Here is a 20,127-nt window from a genome sequence, read left to right as displayed (position 1 = left end):
CAATAAAAATTAACATTTTGACACGATAGATTAACACAATTTAATTGAACTAAAACTGAAAACCTAAAAATAAAAATAATCCTAAATAGGTAACTAACTTAATAACCCTTGTCCTCATTTTTCATGAAGTTTATATTTATTTATAGTATTTTTAATTTTCAATTCATCGAAATATTTTAAAAATTCGTTTTTTTTTAAAACTAAAATAGATCTTCACTTTATTTTTAACGTAGTTAGTGGGGACCGGTGAGGGAAGGTGTTTGTGTTGTATTTTATTTTAATTTTTATTAATTAAAATAGAAAAAATAGAAGAAAAAAAAAACAGATTGAGTTGACATATTAGCTTGCTTAGATCATACTAGATGGACAAATCTTCATAAAATGCAGCCCATCAACAATGCGGACTGAACCGAACTGATCTATTCATATGATTAAACACTTCGGTTTAGAACGGGTCAGCTTTGACAGCTCACCCTTGGATGTCCCTTATGTCCGTTATTTCATAATTCATATAAAGCTAAACAAATATATTCCCTTCTGTATGTATATAAAGATTTGTAAAAGTTTCTACTGAATATACAAATACTGTAAACCAGGTTTCATAGAAGAAAACTAGTCCTATTAGCAGCACGCAGGGAAAAACTTTAATATGTACTGAGCCTGTGTGTGCATTCATCTCATCTTCAAATGAAGTTGCATCTACCGTGTGTGTATGAGAAAAATATTACATGAAAACTATATAATTCAAATCTAGTGTGAATTCTCAATGCTTATAAAACTTCAATTCTCGGCTACAATTGGATTTAAGTGTATCCTCCAATTTCTCAACTTTGTCAAAATCAACCTTAAAAGTAACCATTGATATGTCATCTTTACCCGTATCATAATCCTGCTTCATTTCTTCGACATTAAAAGACTGCAGCTGAAAATGACATTAACAACAAACATAAGATGCATAAATATTTAACTGATACACGTAACAATACAACTCTTGCAATTAAAGCAAGAGTTTCGAGTGCTAGTTATGACAGTGCAACTAAGAGTGTTAGAAAGTATGTTAAAGCGTGTGTTGCTAGCAGTCGTCTTTGTTATACATATACCACATATTTATAAAGTTACACTTCTTACCATCTTAAAATACTATTAGCACGAGTATTAGAAGCAAGATTTAATAACATTCCTGAATTCATTTCACTAGAAAAATTTAGGCTTAATTGCAGTTTTGGTCCCCCTATTTTAGTCGAATCTCGAAAGTAGTCCTTCCATTTTGTTTCTCCTCAATTTTGGTCCCCCAAACAGAATTTTGATCCAAAACTTGATGAAATTTCATTTTTTAAAGCCATACTACACCATTTATGATCATTGATTTCAAGTACAATTATTGCACATGAGATCTTGAGGTATGATGTGACTTAAATAAATGCAAAACAAATAAAATTTCATCAAGTTTTAGACCAAAATTCTGTTTGGGGGACCAAAATTGGGGAGAAACAAAATGGGAGGACTACTTTTACGATTCAGCTAAAATAGGGGGACCAAAACTGCAATTAAGCCAAAAATTTAAAAGGCTTTGATGGGGAGTTGGGATAGAAAAGGAAGGGAAGGGAGGGAAAGGAAAGGCAAGAAAGGAAGGAGGAAGGAATACTAGACTCCTACCTTGTTTTTTTATAGGCGAATTGTTAGTAGTTAATTTATTACAAAATGAGAATTTGTTAGTAGCATGGATCAACCCCTGGACCTCTTACATAACGCATTTGGTGTCTCACCTCATAGCAACAGACTGCTTCTTCAGGGACAAGACTCCTACCTTGTTTATATGTAAACAGTCAAACAATTGGGGGAACTTAAAAATACTTATATAGATAGGATGATATTTATAAACTCCTATCTCTCCTTTTGTTTCAAAATGCTACCAAACAAGAGAATGGTATATCATTAGTTTATGATAAACCATTCTCTAATTTGCATGTTCTAAAGAAAGAACAGAGCATGAAGCTTGCACAGCTGCGCTGGAAAAAGCGATGAAGATGCAAGACAAGGAAGCCCTGTTCTTGTTCTTCTAGCTTTTTGAAGCTGCACATTGGCCACTGACAGAAGAAAATAGCGTGGTGCTCTGTTTTTCACTTTTTCTGGGTTTTTTAAAGTAATCTCACTATTCTGTTTTTGCTTGATTTATATATACGCTGTTGCGACTTGAAATCAAAGTGGAAACTGGAAAGAATAGTGGAGATGTAGAAAAGTTTCAAAGACAGCGTATCATCTCCTCAAGTTAGGCAAAGTTACAGCATATCTGAGCAAAACTGTTACGTGTCCAGACAGTTTGTTTTGAGCTGTTCTTCCCAGATACGTTTTGGATACATATTCTTGTCAGATGCGTATCCAACACGGATACAGTGAGGAAATTGGTGTATCCGTGCATCATAATTCATAACCCTTTTTCTTTTCTCCCTTCCACTCTTAAAATCCCCTTCCAAACAAATCCTACTGAGCAAAAGTTAATCACACTACCCAGACATGACAGACAAAAAACAAGGAATGGATAAAATAAATCAAGATTTACTGCTCAAAAGTGATGTACAATTCATTAACTACTACAATTAAATATGAATATCCAAACATACTTTTAAGGAAATGCCATACTTCTCATCAGTCTCTTCTATTATCCAACCCAAGTGACACTATAAGAAGGATATTCATAATCATGGAGTCATGAAAATAAATATGCAAAGAACAAACCTGGTGGTAGAGCACTCCAAGTAAGTCAAATGGAACTTCTACCCCCATTGGCACCTATAATTTTCATAATTTTATTCATAAATCCGCACATTGTAAGTATAACGAGTTCCCAAAACCTTCAAGAAAGTAAAACTCTAACTAGGTATAGATAAAACCAAAGATACATTACAGGCTAGGAAATGAACCACCTTTGTTTTCACTAGGCAAGTTGGAGCATTCTTCAGACATTCTGATGCAACTCCTCCATAAGCCCTGACCAATCCCCCGGTGCCTAATTTGATACCACCAAAATACCTGAAATTCAATATAGATCACAATACAAATCATGTTGCATATTCAATACCAAAGGATGAACTGCTTAATGCTTAAAATGTATAATATAATCCACAAGAACATCAGCTCAAATTAATTGACATTGACATTAATATACATATGAGAAATGTTAAAATAAGGTTGTTAAAGTATTAACCTGATCACAACCACCATTACTCTATCTATTCCTGAAGAAGAAATGGCAGAATATATTGGTTTCCCAGCCGTACCTGAAGGTTCACCATCATCATTGGACCGGTATTGATCCCCCACCTATTAAAAAAGATGTAAAATGAATAACAAAATAACCAATGAACAAAACAAAAGATAAGTGTACACACGCAGAAACTCATTAGTAACAACATCATACATTACTATGCCTCTTATATGTTCCAGTCCAATTAAAAAAAATTATAAGGAAATTAACTAACTAGTGAGGAAACAACTTGTGAGTCTAATAACCTCAAATGACATAAGTTAATTGAGGGATCATTTTAACTGAAGCTTCTGATTTCGAGGTGTATTATCAATGAGTAAATAGTCATTTTAGTCCTTAAATGTGTGAAGCTATGTCATTATGGTCTCTACATATATTGAAACTTCAAAAATACCCTTGAGTGTGTCTTCTACAACATTGTCAATTGCAGATCACAAAAAATAATGATTTGTTAAAATTCATCTATACAAGAATGCTATAGCGCCTCTATAGCCACTATTTGACAACATTTTGTACTAAATAGCGTATTGTAGAACTACAGAGATTTGTCTGAATTCTGCTATTCTATAGCAACTATTTAACAACACTAGTCTTTTGTAAGTAATTTCATGGACCAAATGAACAAACAAAAGACATATTTGAAAACGAAACTGATCAACAAAAACACATTTGAAAAATCAAACTAACTAAGAAGACACATTTGGGGATATTTTAGTAATTTTGATAAATTAAGGACTATAGTGAGACCGTATGTAAAAGCCAAATGATTGTAACTAATTTGCCAATTCACAAAATCTAGAGACAATTTTTCCATACGCTCAAAATTTCAAAACCAATTTGTGAAAAAGAAAAAAACTTGACGGTACCTTATAAGCCCAACAATTGTGGGTAGCCTTTGGATCCCGGACCTAATAATAAACACGAAGTGAGAAAAATGATGAATTGATTCACTATGTTATAACAATTAAAAAAAGAGGGAATTGAGGAAATGATTGAGAGAGTAAAGGAAGTTACCTGAGAAAGGAAAGACATAGCGGATTTATCGTCGGAGACGGAACCAGCAATGGCGATGAACTTGCTTTTCTTGATGTCTTTCTCGAAAGTGATTCTCTCTTTGATTGTTGTGAATGCACCTGAATTGTTGTTGCTGCTGCTCGCCATCGTGCTTTTGTTGAACTTGGCTATGGCGAAGAGTGAAGCGTAGATACGGTGGTGGTGATAGCTGGGTATTGTTACTGCCACAGGCATTTCTTTACCATCTCTCCTTTCCAAATTTTATTATTAAGGTACTTATTTTATAACAATTGAGTGTTTTTTTATTAAAGGACGTTCTCAACAAAAAAGAAAATAAATAAAGAGAATAATTTAAGGTATGTTTGAATTAACTTATAATTAGATTTATAAATCTGTTTTAAAAAATTGTTTTGAAGATGATACTCTAACTTTTGAAAATTCTTTTAAAAAGAGAAAATGAGAATATTTGTTTGATAATATAATTTTTTTAAAGAGTTTTAAGAAGAGAATAGAAAAATTTAATTTTTGAAATATGTTTTATTATATTAAATAATAAAAATTAAAATAAATCATGATATTTTTTGGAATTATAAAAATTAAACTAATGTACAAATAAAATATTTTTACTTGGTATTTTCAATTTCAAAACCTTTTTTTTTACTAAAAGATATATTTATTTAAATACGTCCAAAACAACACAAATTTAACATTGTTAAAATATGAATAAGGTTTATTTGTGAACAAAGTCATATCATTTAAATTAATAGTATAAAATGAAAAATATTTACAAATACAACAAAATTAAAAATAATTAGAATATTTATGTTATCGAACTTATAAATTTGACCACAAGTCATTGAATTAATGTATAATTAATCGAAGTTGATGTATAAATCTAAATCAAACAAACACCGCAAGAAGACGAAAAATCAAACAAATTACATCAAAATGATGGAGAAAACAATACCACGTTTAGATGATAAATTCTTAAGTTTTAAAGGCATAAATCTAATTTTTATAATATGATATTTTTTAGAAATTAATTTCAAATCTATTTAACTATATACTTTTTCTAATAAATAGATTTCATTAAAAACACTCACACCCCTCTTATATTAAAACAGACAATAACCATCCTTAATTGTTTTATGAGTAGACATTTTTCTCCTTTGCCTAACTTCTGTTTCTTTACGCCAGAGATTTTTTAATTGTGCGTTCTTGTCCTTCATCTTCAATTGCAAACTTAGAGCATTTTTCATACTCGCAAGTAACCCACCTCTACGTCTTCACCTTTATAGTCTCAGATCCTTTGCCTTTTCTCTTCATGGACGCTCTTGATATATTGTTTGCATTTTATTGTTCAAATTGATCGACGTTTTGTGTATTTGAGATGCTACATATGTAATTGGAGCACAAGGTGTTTGTTGATTTGTCTAACTAAAATCTACTTTTATTTTTGTCCATCGTCATCAAACAAAGACATCATAAACCATTGATGGAGCTAGAGGGGAGGTTAGGATATTGTAAATTTGTAATTAACAATGTAGCAGATGTGAACATGCTGCTAAAGTAAACTGAGTGAAGTCTATTGTTCTTTCTAGTAATGTTGGAATCGATTGGAACTAGAATTGAAGTAAATACTTTGTGTAAATAGTGTTTTATATGGTGTAAATGCTGGAATTTGATTTTGAACTGAGCTCTAAATATGGTGATTTTCCAGTTTATGATATAAATCCCATAAAAAAGATTATTGATAAAATTGCTAGTGGTGGGGGACTTACTGATATATGACAGTACACATGGGTGATAAAATGTAATGGAGCTGATTGTTTTATAGAAAGCTTATTGTCTAATACTTTTATTTTGGGCATAGAAATTTGTTCTGGTGGATGTTTGTGTTGTTGTCCAATGAAGTCTAATTTCAGCTCTATGTAATTTGTGGGGCATAGCCCGTGTATCTATTAGTTTGAATTATTTTTTATCTTACATGTTACTGTATCAAAGATTTTGTCCTGATGCACTTTATTTTGTCGTACTGGATTGCTTTGACATGCCTTATGCTTTTTAATGTCATAACTACTTCTTATAAAGAAAAAACTAACACGTTAACATGGCTACAATATACCCAGGTTAAAATTGAAATCAAACTCTGCTTTTCATATTTTTAAACTAGTGAGATGTTAAAATTCAAAATATTGTTCTACTCATGTGATTGAATATATTGTCAAACCCAAAATATATAGCATATTATGCAAAAACTGTGATATAAGTCCCCATTAAAAAAAAGACTTTCAAAAAGACTACCACAATATCTAAAGTATTAATATATGTTAATGGGCAATTTACATTATAATTTTTATTTTTTTATCTCTTTGGCATCCTCGTTTGTTATGTCCAAATTCATTACAATTGCTGCATTTAATTGTGTTTAATCTTCTTGCATCCTAAGAAAAAATACATTTAATGGTGATACTAGTGAAATTTCATCTTGTTATGTATCTAGTACATTTCCTTTTAACTGCAAACAATTTAGAAGAATGCTGGTTTCATTTTCTTTTGAAATTCCATCATGTTGGCATTTATGTTTTCAGTAATAATATAGAGGATTGCTGATTTTTTTGAAATAATATTTAGTTTCACATTTATTTAGATTCCTACAAATTCTAAAGGGAGTGATAAGAAGATTCAGCCTCACAACGAATCAGTCACTTCACCATAAAAGGTTTGACATATACATCAACTGTATACGAAATGATTAGTTTATTATAATAACTAACAAACTAATCAACCTCATTTTTTCATATTCAAGTAAAAGCTACAGAAAATGTTAAGAAAGTTGAGTAAAAAAATAAGCATGTTTTAGATATTTATTCAATCACTATTTTATTTAGTTTCACATGTTTTAGATTCTTACAAATTCTAACAAATTGAACTACATTTTTTTAGATTCAAACAAAAGCTGTAGAAAAAGTTAAGAAAGTTGAGCCTAAAAATAAATCTGTCCTACAAAAACTGGTCAGTGGATAATCAATTGCTTCTCCTAAAATTAGTCATCCGAGCATTTCTCGATCTGTTATGTGTGTTGACGTAACAGAAAAAACTTATATGGAAAGCACACATACATGTATCATAAAAATGGTGGAAAGATATTTTCGGATTTGATTATAATTAAAGAATTACTTAATAAATAGTACATATATGAACTTCTGAATCATGATGAGCTAGTTGGGTGCTACTATCATCAGCATATACATTAGATAATGTAAAACACTTTATTAATTTGAGATAAAATTTATTTTACTTGCATCCTTGCCACATTTATTAGTAATTAATCTAATTTTATATTTTCATTAAAGGTATTTGTATGAAAAGTTGGTGTGTCTGCGTCAGTCAATTGACATATAAATTTTCATTCTTATCTCCGCATAAGCTATTCATGTTTCAACTTGATCCAATTAGAGTAAAAAAATATGTTGTTGATCTACTTGTGGAAAATAAAGAAAATGATAAGTTGTTTCTTGCGCCATATAATTAAAAGTAATTAGATATTCTTTATTTATCTTATTAGTTCTAAACAAATTTGTCAACCAAATTTTTGTTGTTGTAGGCAACACTGGGTGTTGTTTGTCATCAATGCCACATAAAAAATTATATATTATCTAGATCCACCGCATAGTCATTATAACAATCACTCAAAAATAGAGAATATCTTAGATACGTAAGTAATATTCATTTATTTATTATCTATATAAATAATGTGTTTGATTATTGCAAAATAATCATATTTATTTTATAATACTTTACAAGCTTTTTGCGCTCAAATGGATGCTATAGTGTCGAAGCACAAGTCAAGCACCATCACACGAGTTCCAGTAAATATTTGAAATAATAAATATGTTTTACTTATATATTTTTTAAATTTTTGTTATAGAACTTAATTATATGTCTTTAAAATTTCATTTACAATCAATGCATAACTATATATTGGCGTACATGTTTTATATTATAGTGCCATCACATGTTTTATATTATAGTGTCATCACGAAGATAACAACATAGACTGCAGGTACTATATTTTGCGATTAATGAATGAGATTATTGTTATGAATCAAAGTATAATTCCAGAAATTGTACGGTATTTTCATTAGATTTTGATTTTTTTTTTATATATAAACTATCTATATATTTGATTCTAACTTATTTATGTTCAAATATTATATCGCACATAGTACTTTGATAAATCCAAGTCAACTTACTCTGGAAGTGATCTAACTGAAATCAAGGAAGACTGATGTCAATATGTGTTCGAACTGAGAGTTATACAATTTGTTATTAGGTGAGTTTCACATTGTAAACTACTATTTGTATATTTTTGTGTGAACTATAATTATTCTAATTAATTTATTTTATTTTTTGTTACAATAGAGTTAAAGTAAGAAATATCTATTGTGATGATGATCTTGGAAAACTGATGTTGCTGGAAATTGATGTTGTTGGAAACTAAATGTATAGTAGAATACATAGTTTGATTGAAAAAAATGTTATTGTGTCAATATGTGCTTGATGTTGATGATTTTGAAAAAACTAAATGTATAGTAGAATATAGAGTTTGAATTAAAAAATTGTTTTTGTGTCATTATGTGCATGATAGTGATGATTTTGGAAAAATTAAATGTACAAATATAGAGTTAGAATGAAAATAATAGGGAGTTTGATCGTAAATGTATACCTTATGTATAACTGAATATTGTTATCGTGTGGTACAAAAGTGACATCGCTTTTATCTTTAATTTAATAACACATAAGACATCGCTTTTCTAAGAAAAACGCTATTAAATATCTACTACAGCGCTTTAAAGACCTAAGACATTGCTTTTGAGAAGAAAAAAAGTGTTTTAAGATACCACCTACGACAACACTGTAAAGTGAGATACCTACAACAACGGTTTTTTATTAAAAAACGCTATAAAAGTTCTACCTACGACAACGGTTACCAAAACAAGCGCTCTTAAATGTACCTTACAACAACGTTGTTTTAGAAAAACGGTGTAAAACAAGACACCTACAACATTGCTTTTTTGCATAAAACGTTATATATTTCTACCTACGACATCACTTTTTTAGAAAAGCACTGTTAAATATCACCTACGACAACGTTTTTTTATTTATCTTAAAAAACGATATTGTATCTTTTAACAACACTACATACTATAGCGCTTAAAAGCGTTGTTAAATGCATTAAAAAAAAATACTGTTAAATTCTATTTCTGGTGTAGTGGGACCTTCAGTTATACCTCTCTTTCTAATAGATCTTGTCTTTCTTGACAATCTTCTCAGCCCAGGAGGATCAACCTTTCCGTAACAACCTCTTTTATTAGAATCTACTTCAGACATGAGATGTATGATCTCATTGTAACATAAACAATAAGTTTTAGTAGTGTAAGCACCATCACAAAACATCTCCACATCAGCCCTCTTGTAAGCAATACATGCACATGCATGCTGGCTGGTAAACCAGATATCCCCCAGTAACCACGATCACAAGTTCTAGTCCTTAAGTTCACCGCAAAGTTGGTAAATCCATCTTTCGCTCTAAATTCACCATCACCCGTATATGTGGTTGTGCACATTCTTGCATCTTGCATTGTAGTGTCAATCACATTTCTAATATTAGGTGTGATAACATTCTCAAAATCACAATTTTTTTTCATATTTCTTACGAAACCTGACCATCAACCAACAAGTAATAGACTCAACCATTGACAAAGTTGTCTTCTTTCTATCATTTCCTAACCAACTATTAAAGGACTCTGACACATTGTTTATTATATGATCAGCTTTACACTCAGGATCAATAGTATGTCTAGCCCACATTCTTAGCCTTGTTGCTCAACTTTCTAAGTTTTTCCATGAATTTCTCAAACATAAAATCATTGTATGCCATTACAACAATCCAAAATTGTGTACTTAGAGGCAACGACTTAAATTTTAGTTTGAAATTGTTAGGTAAATGATTGCAACAGTACCTATAAGAGACAAAAAGAAAATAATACAATAGATAATAAGTGGAATAGTTTGCTATATGTGTTTTCTATAAGAAAAATTATCCAGTAAAACAATTAGTTACCTGTGTTTTCCATAAGGAAACGTTTCTACAGCTGAGAGTAATACTACTCTATATGGTCCTTCTAGGTGACATCCATCAATTCCAAACCAAGGTCTACAACCCCTAACAAATCCATTTTTCATTGCATTTAGGCAGACAAAAAACCTCTTAAACTCGGGGTTTTTGTTGAGTTGGGGTTCCAATTCTAGCTTTATTATAGATCCAATATTATTTTCCAAAGCAGATAAAGCCCAAGCTGGCATGTCATTATAAGAAAGTGCATGAACCCCTTTACTGTCTTGTCTCGCTTTTTTTTTTTTTGCTCGATAAAGCTTAGTTATCTTAGTTATATTTGTACCTAGTCAAAGTTAGTTAGTTAGGCTATTAACCATTTCCTAATTATTCTCTTAGGAATTTAAGTTTGATAGCTCCTATATAAATTAGGAAATCTCTATTGTAAATATCAATTAATTCTTTCATAACAATAACAATTAATATGAGGTATATTCAGCATATTCTCTTTCCAATTATCACAAGATAACATGGTATCAGTGTAAATTTTTTCTGTGTTTCCTCTCTTTACCTTTACCTTTACTTTCCCTCATACTTCTCCTTCACCATCTTCAAATGGCAGATGAACATGAGGATTCTTCCTCTGATTCATAAATTTCCCCTTCTTTGTCTTCATCCAAAGACTCATTATTAAATCCAAGAAGCCCTTATTTTTTACATCCCGACGAGAACCCCGGCGCAACTTTGGTTTCGGTTCTTTTAAATGACAACAATTATCACACATGGAGCAAATTGATGCGTCATGCTCTTTCATCCAAGAACAAAATTCAGTTTATCAATGGTACCTTGCCTCAGCCCTTACACACGAATCCGGATTTTGAGGTTTGGGAAAGATGCAACAACATGGTCATCTCTTGGATAACAAAAACCCTATCTCCCCATATATCGCAAAGTACCATATGCATTGATTCAGCATCAGAGTTATGGGCTGATCTCCATGATCGTTTCACTCAAGGAAATCATTTTCGATTTTCCGATCTCCTCCGTGATCTCCATTCAATCAAGCAAGGTGAACGTTCTTTGTCTAGCAATTTCACCGATTTGAAGTTTCTTTGGGATGAATTGGAGGATCTTCGCCCAACACCATCATGTGCATGCCCTATTCCTTGTTCTTGCAAGCTCAACACAACAGTTCGCGATTTCAAGCATCAAGAATATATCTCTTGTTTTCTAAAAGGTTTGAATGAAAATTACAATAACGTTCGCACACAGATTTTATTTATGGATCCTTTACCTTCAATTAGCAAAGTGTATTCTCTTGTTGTGCAACAAGACCTTGTTCCCAATTCAACCCACAATCCGCCTGATACTTCTGTTGCTTTTAATATCAATGCTCCCAACAATTCCAATCAAGGTAGTGGGCAATCCTATCATGGTCGTGGTCGTGGCCAGCCTCGTCCTTCCATGTTTTGTACTCATTGCCATAAAAATAATCACACCGTAGACACATGTTATTTCAAACATGGCTTTCCACCGGGTTATTGCAAAAACCAATTTGCAAATTTGTCTTCAACAAATGATTCCAAGAATTCTTCTCTCTCTCAGCCTCCACAGTAGCCCGATTCCAACAATCATCTTAGCAAAGAAGATTATCAGATTTTGATTAATCTATTACATCATTCTAAATCGGATGCTGCAACCAAGAATTTTGTTCCAGATCAACCCAATCACATAGTATCAAGTATTTCCAATACAAGTTTCATTTCTAATCCTCTTTCTCTATGGATTATGGATTCGGGGGCCTCTAATCATGTTTGTCCTTTTATTAAATGTTTTTCTTCAATTAAACAAATTGAACCCGTTTCTATTATATTTCCAAATGGTTCGTCTATTCTTGCACATTTTTCAGGACATGTTTACTTTACTTCTAATCTTTACTTGCAAAATGTGTTGTTTATTCCTCAGTTCAATTTCAGTTTAATATCTATTTCAAAACTCACGAATGATTTGAATTGCAAACTCTTATTTTCTAAGAACTTTTGTACAATTCAGGATTTGCATACCCAGAAGACGATTGGGCATGTGGAGCATCGTAATAGTCTTTATATTTTGGATCATATTCCTGCCTCTGCTATAGTTTTGTCTACTGAATCTGATCTTGTTTCTAATGACCATTGTACTGCCTTTATTAATGCTACCTTACCACATAAATTTGATGTTTGGCATTTTAGATTAGGTCATCCATCAATAACTGTGTTACAACAAATGTGTAAACAATTTCCTTACATTTCAGTTAATAAAAATCTGATTTGTGACTCTTGTCATTTGGGAAAAATGTCTAAACTCCCCTTTCCCCTTAGTGAAAGTGTTTCTTTACATATTTTTGATCTTATACATGTTGATATTTGGGGTCCTATTAGTGTCCCTTCTTTTGATGGTTATCAATATTTTCTAACTATTGTTGACGATTATTCACGATTTACTTGGTTATTTTTAATGCATGCTAAATCTGAAACTTGTATGCTTCTTCAAAACTTTGTTTCCTTTTTTTCAACACAATTCAATACAAAAGTCCAGACAATCTGCAATGATAATGGGATTGAATTCAATATGCCTCCATTTAATTCTAGTTTGGGCATATTGCATCAAACCTCTTATGTTGAGACACCCCAACAAAACTTAATTGTTGAAAGGAAACATCGTCATCTTCTTAATGTGACTAGATCACTTCTTTTCCACTCTAAACTACCCAAGAATTTTTGGTCTTTTGCTATTAATCATGCTGTTTTTCTTATTAATGGGTTAACTACCCCTGTTTTACATAATAAGACCCCTTTTGAAATGTTATATAAACAATCTCCTACCTTTATGGATTTGAAGGTTTTTGGTTGTCTTGCTTATGCTTCCACTTTGCTTCACCATAGAACTAAACTCGATCCAAGGGCCACCAAGTGCATTTTCCTTGGCTTTAAAGAAGGAACTAAAGGTTATTTGATGTTTGATTTACATACTCATGCCACCTTTGTTTCTAGGAATATAGTTTTTTATGAACATGTTTTTCCATATGCTAATCCTAATTCTACTTCCTTACATATTAATGATGATTCTCATGACTCTTTTATTTTGTTTGATGATAATGACATGCCTTTGCCTAATATTGTTTCTGTTATCAACTCTACTAATGATAGTACTCCATTTGCTTCATCTAGTCTTGATACTAGTTCTAAAAATTTACATACTTCTCCTGTATTTGATTTTGATGTACATCCAGATACTCTTCGTAGGTCTTCCAGGCCTAAGAAGGCCCCTGCTTACTTACACGATTTTGAGTGTAATTTTGCACATGCTAGGCACCATAAGTTTGATACACTGTATCCTTTATCCCATGTCTTATCTTATTCTAAATTGTCACCTTCTTTCTATCATTTTATTTCATCTATTTCTGCTGTTCGTGAACCTACCAGCTTTAAACAGGCTGTCATAGACAGTAATTGGACTCAGGTCATGCAGTCTGAACTAATAGCACTTGATCAAAACAACACTTGGACTCTTACTGAGTTACCACAAGGTAAGAAGCCCATAGGTTGTCGATGGGTTTATAAGGTAAAATATAACGCTGATGGTTCTATAGAACGTTATAAGGCACGCCTTGTTGCCAAAGGTTTCAATCAAATTGAAGGCATTGATTATTTTGATACTTACTCACCTGTAGTCAAGCTCACTATTGTAAGACTCTTACTTGCTCTTGCATCATCTCATAATTGGCATTTGAATCAGTTAGATGTTCATAATGCTTTTTTACATGGAAATTTAGAAGAGGAAGTCTATATGCAATTGCCCCCTGGGTTACTGGCTCATAATCCAAATATTGCTTGCAAACTTCACAAATCTCTTTATGGTTTAAAACAGTCCAGTAGGCAATGGTTTGCTAGACTTTCCTCTACTCTCATTTCAAAAGGGTGTACTCAATCCAATTCAGATCACTCTTTATTCATTAAATCCATTTCCTCGTCCTTTACTGCCTTGTTGATATATGTTGATGACATCATAATTTCTGGAAACAACATCGATGAAATATCCGAAATAAAATCCTTTTTGAATTGTACTTTCAAAATTAAAGATTTGGGCCACTTGAAATACTTTCTTGGCCTTGAAATTGCTAGGTCCAAATCTGGTATACATATTTCCTAAAGAAAATATACTTTAGATATTCTATCTGATGTTGGTATGCTTGCCTCTAAACCATGCTCTGTACCTATGCAGAAAACATCTAAATTCAGCAAGGATTTAGGCCAACCTCTCACTGATCCAGCATTCTACAGAAGACTCATTGGAAAGTTGATCTACTTGACAAATACACGGCCATATATTAGTTATGCAATCCAACAACTTTCCCAATTTATGTCCAGCCCTACAAAATTTCATTATGACGCTGCCATACAAATTCTTCGTTATCTAAAATTATCACCAGCACAAGGCATTATGTTGTCTTCTTCATCCTCTGTTCAACTTAAAGCTTTTTGTGACAGTGATTGGGCCAGCTGCCCTGATATTAGGCGCTCCGTGAGCGGGTTTTGTATTTTTTTGGGTGATTCACTCATTTCATGGAAGTCCAAAAAGCAACCTACAGTTTCTAAATCTTCTTCTGAGGCAGAATATCAAGCCATGGCGTCAACGATGTGCGAAATACAATGGCTCACTTACCTCCTTAATGACTTCAAATTGCCAACTATTGCACCAGCCCTGTTGTACTGCGACAGTCAGTCTGCAAGGCATATTGCATCTAATTCTTCATTCCATGAGCGTACTAAACATATTGATTTGGACTGCCATATCGTCAGAGAAAAGTTGCAACAAGGACTATTTCATCTTCTCCCTATTTCTACTCATCTTCAGCTGGGGATATTTTTACTAAGGCCTTAGATCCTTCACCTTTTCATACTCTTATTGCCAAGTTAGGCCTCATTACTATATGTGGCCCAGCTTGAGGGGGGATCTTAGTTATATTTGTACCTAGTCAAAGTTAGTTAGTTAGGCTATTAACCATTTCCTAATTATTCTCTTAGGAATTTAAGTTTGATAGCTCCTATATAAATTAGGAAATCTCTATTGTAAATATCAATTAATTCTTTCATAACAATAACAATTAATATGAGGTATATTCAGCATATTTTCTTTTCAATTATCACAACATAACAAGTTACACTAGCTGGTTCTATGCCATAATTATCTATCAATTCTTGTGATGCTTCAATGGTAGAACCGTAGAAGGTATGACTTTTCATGTTTCTAGGTATGGTTATAGAGAAAGTTTATGTAAGGCTTGAATATCAATTTTAGAGATAAATAGTGAGGATTCAAATAATTAACGGTGTAATGGATTTAAATTCGAAGGGAACAAAAATAGTCAGTTTCTATTTTATAGTCCAGAAAACTAAAATATGAGAACAATTTTCAAAACTAATTTTATAAAAGTCATCTATCAAACAAGTTTTTAAAATTGTAATAGTATTTAAAAAAAATTAAAACTAAAAAAGTTTTTAAAACCAATTCTAAAAGAGTCTCTAACTTACAATATTTTATTGAATCTTATGAAAATTGATGATGTGTATTATTAGGTCATCGACAACATTCATGAATTTCTTTCGTGACTTTTGACAAAAATAAAAGAGAACAATTTAGTCCATCATTTAAAAATCAGATAAAAAAAAATTAAAAAAAGGAAGAAAGAAAACGACATAAATTTGGATAAACCACCGTTTTAGTCCTTGAAAATGCATGATGTTGTCATTTTAATTTATAGCTCAGTGAAAAATCCAAATTAATCATCGAATCATCAAATAATCAGTCAGTTTAGTCTTTAACGTTATAATGATCATATATTATTTTGACAGTAAATTGTATTTTTCGAAGACTTATGATAATAAGTTCTATCTTTTAAGGACTATTTTGATGATTTTGTGACTAATATGGATTTTTGGCCAAGTCAATGACCAAAATGACAGCGCCCTACACTTTCAAGGACTAAAATGGTAGTTTTCTCGAATTCTAACTACAAATGAACCAACGAGAACCCTAAACTTCACTAACACATTTATTTTCGGTGATTTATAGCTACGACAAGGAGTGTGTGATGTTCGACACAACAACTATTTTCCAACTATCTTCATCTAATGTATTTCTACCACCATTTTTCATTTTTTTATTTTTTTACTGGAGGCAATTAATATTGTGAATCTTGTAAAATGTAGAATGAAGAGATTAAAAGTATGAAATTGAAGAATCTGAAGACCATAATTATGGGTCTTTGAAGAATGTAGAGAATTGGATCAGTGATTGATGAAGAAGGGGAAACATTGAAACTATGTGGAAAGTGAGAACGTTTTGTTTCGTCTTTAGAATAAAAATAGATTATAAGAACTCATTTGATCTAAACCGTATATTCTAAATGTCGAGAGTTATATTAATTAGTTACTTTTTCTTCACATAATTTCAATTGAGAAGTTATTTTAATTATTATAGAATTATATTTAATTACAGTTTTAAAATCTTATAAATGTATATTCATTCAATTATGATGAATATAATAATAGTTTTTTATAGTCATATCTATCTTTTAAATTGTTCCAAAACACACAAAAATGTCTTTTACTATGAGATACTTAGTTTTAAGTGATTCATGAATATGGTAGTAGAGAAATATCATGATTTTTGTATTTTATTGATTAGATATTTTATTTCTTTCTTTTACAATGTTGCCAATACCAATCTGCATCTATATAAATACTAGCGTCTAACACTCAAATAACTAATTCTTTTATGAAATGTTAGCATCTAACACTCAAAATAGCTAATTCTTTTATGAAATATCAAGAGTCAACAATTCAAATTTTGTAAGATTTTACATACTTAGTAGTACTATCAAAAGTATAAAATTGAGCAAGTTAAATAAAATATAAAATTGTGTAAAGAAAAAAATTGGTTAAACAAAAGCGATCAAATTAAAACTGAAAAAATAATGTCACGTTATCATTAAATTTGAACAATTAAAAAACATTATAATTTACATTGTCATTATCATGAATGATAGATGAGAGTTTTGTCAATTTGAATAGTGAAATCATATTTAAATTTAAGTGTAAAATTCGATATAAACATGGCTATAACCTAAACAAAAGTAAATAAATAAAGCAAAAGTACATTATTGTTGGGACACAACACAATAAACAAGAGTTTTGAAAATTGGAATTTCAATTAATTGGATTCACATCGGTTTTATCAATCTCGCGTCCCGTGGTAGTGTGGCGTGATTTTCATGACAAATACTAATTTTTGTATAACCGTACAATATCACCGTAATTTTCTAAAAATCCAAATATAGGCTAAGTAACGGTCCATAAAAAAATCCATTTTTCTAACAAAACGAGAGATTTTATGGAATAGGAGGCTACTATTGCCAATTGGATATAATACATACATATTTTATTAGTTTATAATGGAAATAAATATCTCTCTCAAATGAAATGACAATCACCAGGTGAATGAGTTTATGTGTCTAGGTCATTCATCAATCTCTCAAAATTAGATTTTGACTATTCATGGTTCTATTTTGAAAAAGAAATGAGGAGAGAGCTTTTACATGAAAAAGATTAAACTATTAAGAAATAGTTTTTTTTTTTTACTGCCAAAATGAATTATATATACATTGGTATGTAAAAGTAATAATTTCGTGTTGATTTCTAATGACTTATTAATTATTGAAAAAAATTGAATAGTAAAATAATATAAAAGAATTAACACGATGATAACCACAATAGCTAGTTATTTTGATTAATAAACTTTTTTCGTTCTTTAAATTTTATAAATTTAACTGTTTAATATATTTTGCATAAACTTTATGATTAAACAACAAGACTGACTCACTAACATGAGTTAGAGCGGTATGAAAGACGAAGAATTAATGCACTTATTAAATTCAAAACGCTCTTAATTTTTTCTTTTAAATCACAATCAAATTACTATTATAGTAAAATTGCCCCCCATTTACACTAACATTGGTAATAAGTCTTCATGAATTTTGTTTTGGGCCACAAAACCTTGTAGGCAGAATACAATTGTTGTTATCATGATATACACCTCCATTTTATAATATAGCTACTGTTCATCATCATATGGAGCAAGCACCTCGATTGGTCACACGCCAAGCTTGGCTCCAACATGTTATCCTTGACGGAATATGTTTCATCCCTCCATGATTTTCAAGATTATGTACACACATTAGAAGTAAACTATACAATAGTCAAAACTCATAAGCAAAATGATGCAAAAAGTTTTGAAATGTCATATTTTATTCTATTGAAATCTTATTTTGTTTAAAATAAAAATGATTTTCTTTTAGTCTTACCATATTCCAACCACATGAATCACCGGAAGATGCCACAAGATCGAGTTGTGTATTGGACCACGTCTGCACAAGTTAAAAATAAACTAAATATGTTTAAGAATGTAATCTGGTCTTGAACTTTATTATTTTTAATAAATTATTATATTGATTCTCTATTATTCATTATTATAAAATTAAGTATTTAATAAAAATTATAAGGGTCTACACGTGGAATTTTTTTTTTTAAAATCGCGTTCTCATGAATAATCAGCAAATTTAAATAGTAATTATTATAAATAAATAAATAAAAACAACTCTTCCTTGCATGAATAAGGAATAAGCTTAAAAAACAACTTTTCCTTGACACATTTCAAAGTTTCTAACAACACAAAACATGAGATTAATTTTGGTATTCAATGATTTAAGGATTAATATTTAGAAATTTCTAAGAAAATCATAAATTATTTAGTTTTGTTTTTAAATATAGCTATTGTTATTGTTAATAATTAGTTGTTAATTTTATTAAATGGTAGAGTTTAACTTATGATTGCTTAATCACTCAATTTCTCCCAAATTACCCTTATGACTCCATGAAGGTATTTTGTGTTTGTCTCGCATAAAGAAAATCACTCTTTCTAAAAATACTAGTCATAGAAAATAATTTTTTAAGAAATTACTAATTTTTTAAGAAATTACTAAAAACAGTTTCTCACTTGATGTATTTTTAAATTATTTGTAAATTGTCTACTTTTTAAAAAGTTATAATACACTGATGGAAACTTTTCAAAATAATTAATTAAAATATATATGTCGGTGCTCAAAATTAAAGTCATTGATATTTGATGAGATTCTTCTCAATAGTAAATTAAAAACTAATTAAATTCAAAATAAATAGCAATCTTATATATATTCTTCCTCAAAATAAAGTATAATGACAAAATATATATATATATATAAATATATATATATATATATATATATATATTTATGATGGTTACCTTCTTACATTGTCCATACTTGATCTATATTTAATCAAGGAAGTCACAATTGTTAGAGATGTATGTTGAGCACTCTCAAAATAAACAGTTGTGCAAAACACATCAAATATGATACGAAAATATGACATAATATTAATGATTTTCATTTGATCAGACCTGAAATGAAATGATAGTCATGAATTGAGTTTAATCATCTCACTTGTGAATTTAAATGAGAAAAAATAATACAATATTAAATAAGAAAAAACAGGCAAAAATTAAATGAAATTGATCATAGAAAGAGGGAAACCACCTTTGATTTTTTATATATAAACAATATGAAGTTGCAAATTATGTATGTCCTCTCTCA

The 20,127-nt window shown here is 30.5% G+C and overlaps 2 protein-coding genes and 1 long non-coding RNA gene across 5 annotated transcripts; 1 reads left to right on the top strand and 2 right to left on the bottom strand.

Annotated features, from left to right (window-relative positions):
* Positions 1-512: 512 nt before the first annotated feature.
* On the bottom strand, positions 513-4,559 carry LOC101493465 (uncharacterized). Of its 3 annotated transcripts, none has more exons than XM_004509623.4 (6): positions 4,280-4,557; positions 4,132-4,173; positions 3,206-3,321; positions 2,925-3,030; positions 2,737-2,790; positions 513-922 (listed from the first exon to the last, which is right to left on the bottom strand). In XM_004509623.4, the coding sequence occupies exons 1-6, from the start codon at positions 4,511-4,513 to the stop codon at positions 764-766; spliced, it is 711 nt and encodes a 236-aa protein (XP_004509680.1). In that variant the 5' UTR covers positions 4,514-4,557; the 3' UTR covers positions 513-763. The 3 variants fall into 3 exon arrangements, with proteins under 3 accessions (XP_004509680.1, XP_073226840.1, XP_073226841.1); XM_073370740.1 differs by having other exon boundaries at positions 683-922; positions 2,622-2,790; positions 4,280-4,559; XM_073370739.1 differs by lacking the exon at positions 2,737-2,790 and having other exon boundaries at positions 4,280-4,559.
* Positions 4,560-11,192: 6,633 nt separating this feature from the next.
* Positions 11,193-12,014, top strand: LOC140918705 (uncharacterized). Its single transcript, XM_073363498.1, has one exon. It carries the CDS (start codon positions 11,193-11,195, stop codon positions 12,012-12,014), a length of 822 nt encoding a protein of 273 aa, XP_073219599.1.
* A 6,328-nt stretch (positions 12,015-18,342) lies between these two features.
* LOC105852514 (uncharacterized) lies at positions 18,343-20,127 on the bottom strand. Its single transcript, XR_012161378.1, has 4 exons — positions 20,071-20,127; positions 19,779-19,934; positions 18,802-18,864; positions 18,343-18,644 (listed from the first exon to the last, which is right to left on the bottom strand). It is a non-coding gene; the product is annotated as an uncharacterized lncRNA (long non-coding RNA).

Source organism: Cicer arietinum, chromosome 7, assembly GCF_000331145.2.
Source record: "Cicer arietinum cultivar CDC Frontier isolate Library 1 chromosome 7, Cicar.CDCFrontier_v2.0, whole genome shotgun sequence".
Lineage (NCBI taxonomy): Eukaryota > Viridiplantae > Streptophyta > Magnoliopsida > Fabales > Fabaceae > Cicer > Cicer arietinum.
The sequence above is the reverse complement of the archived record's forward strand: the minus strand, read 5'-3'. Positions and strand labels throughout refer to the sequence as shown.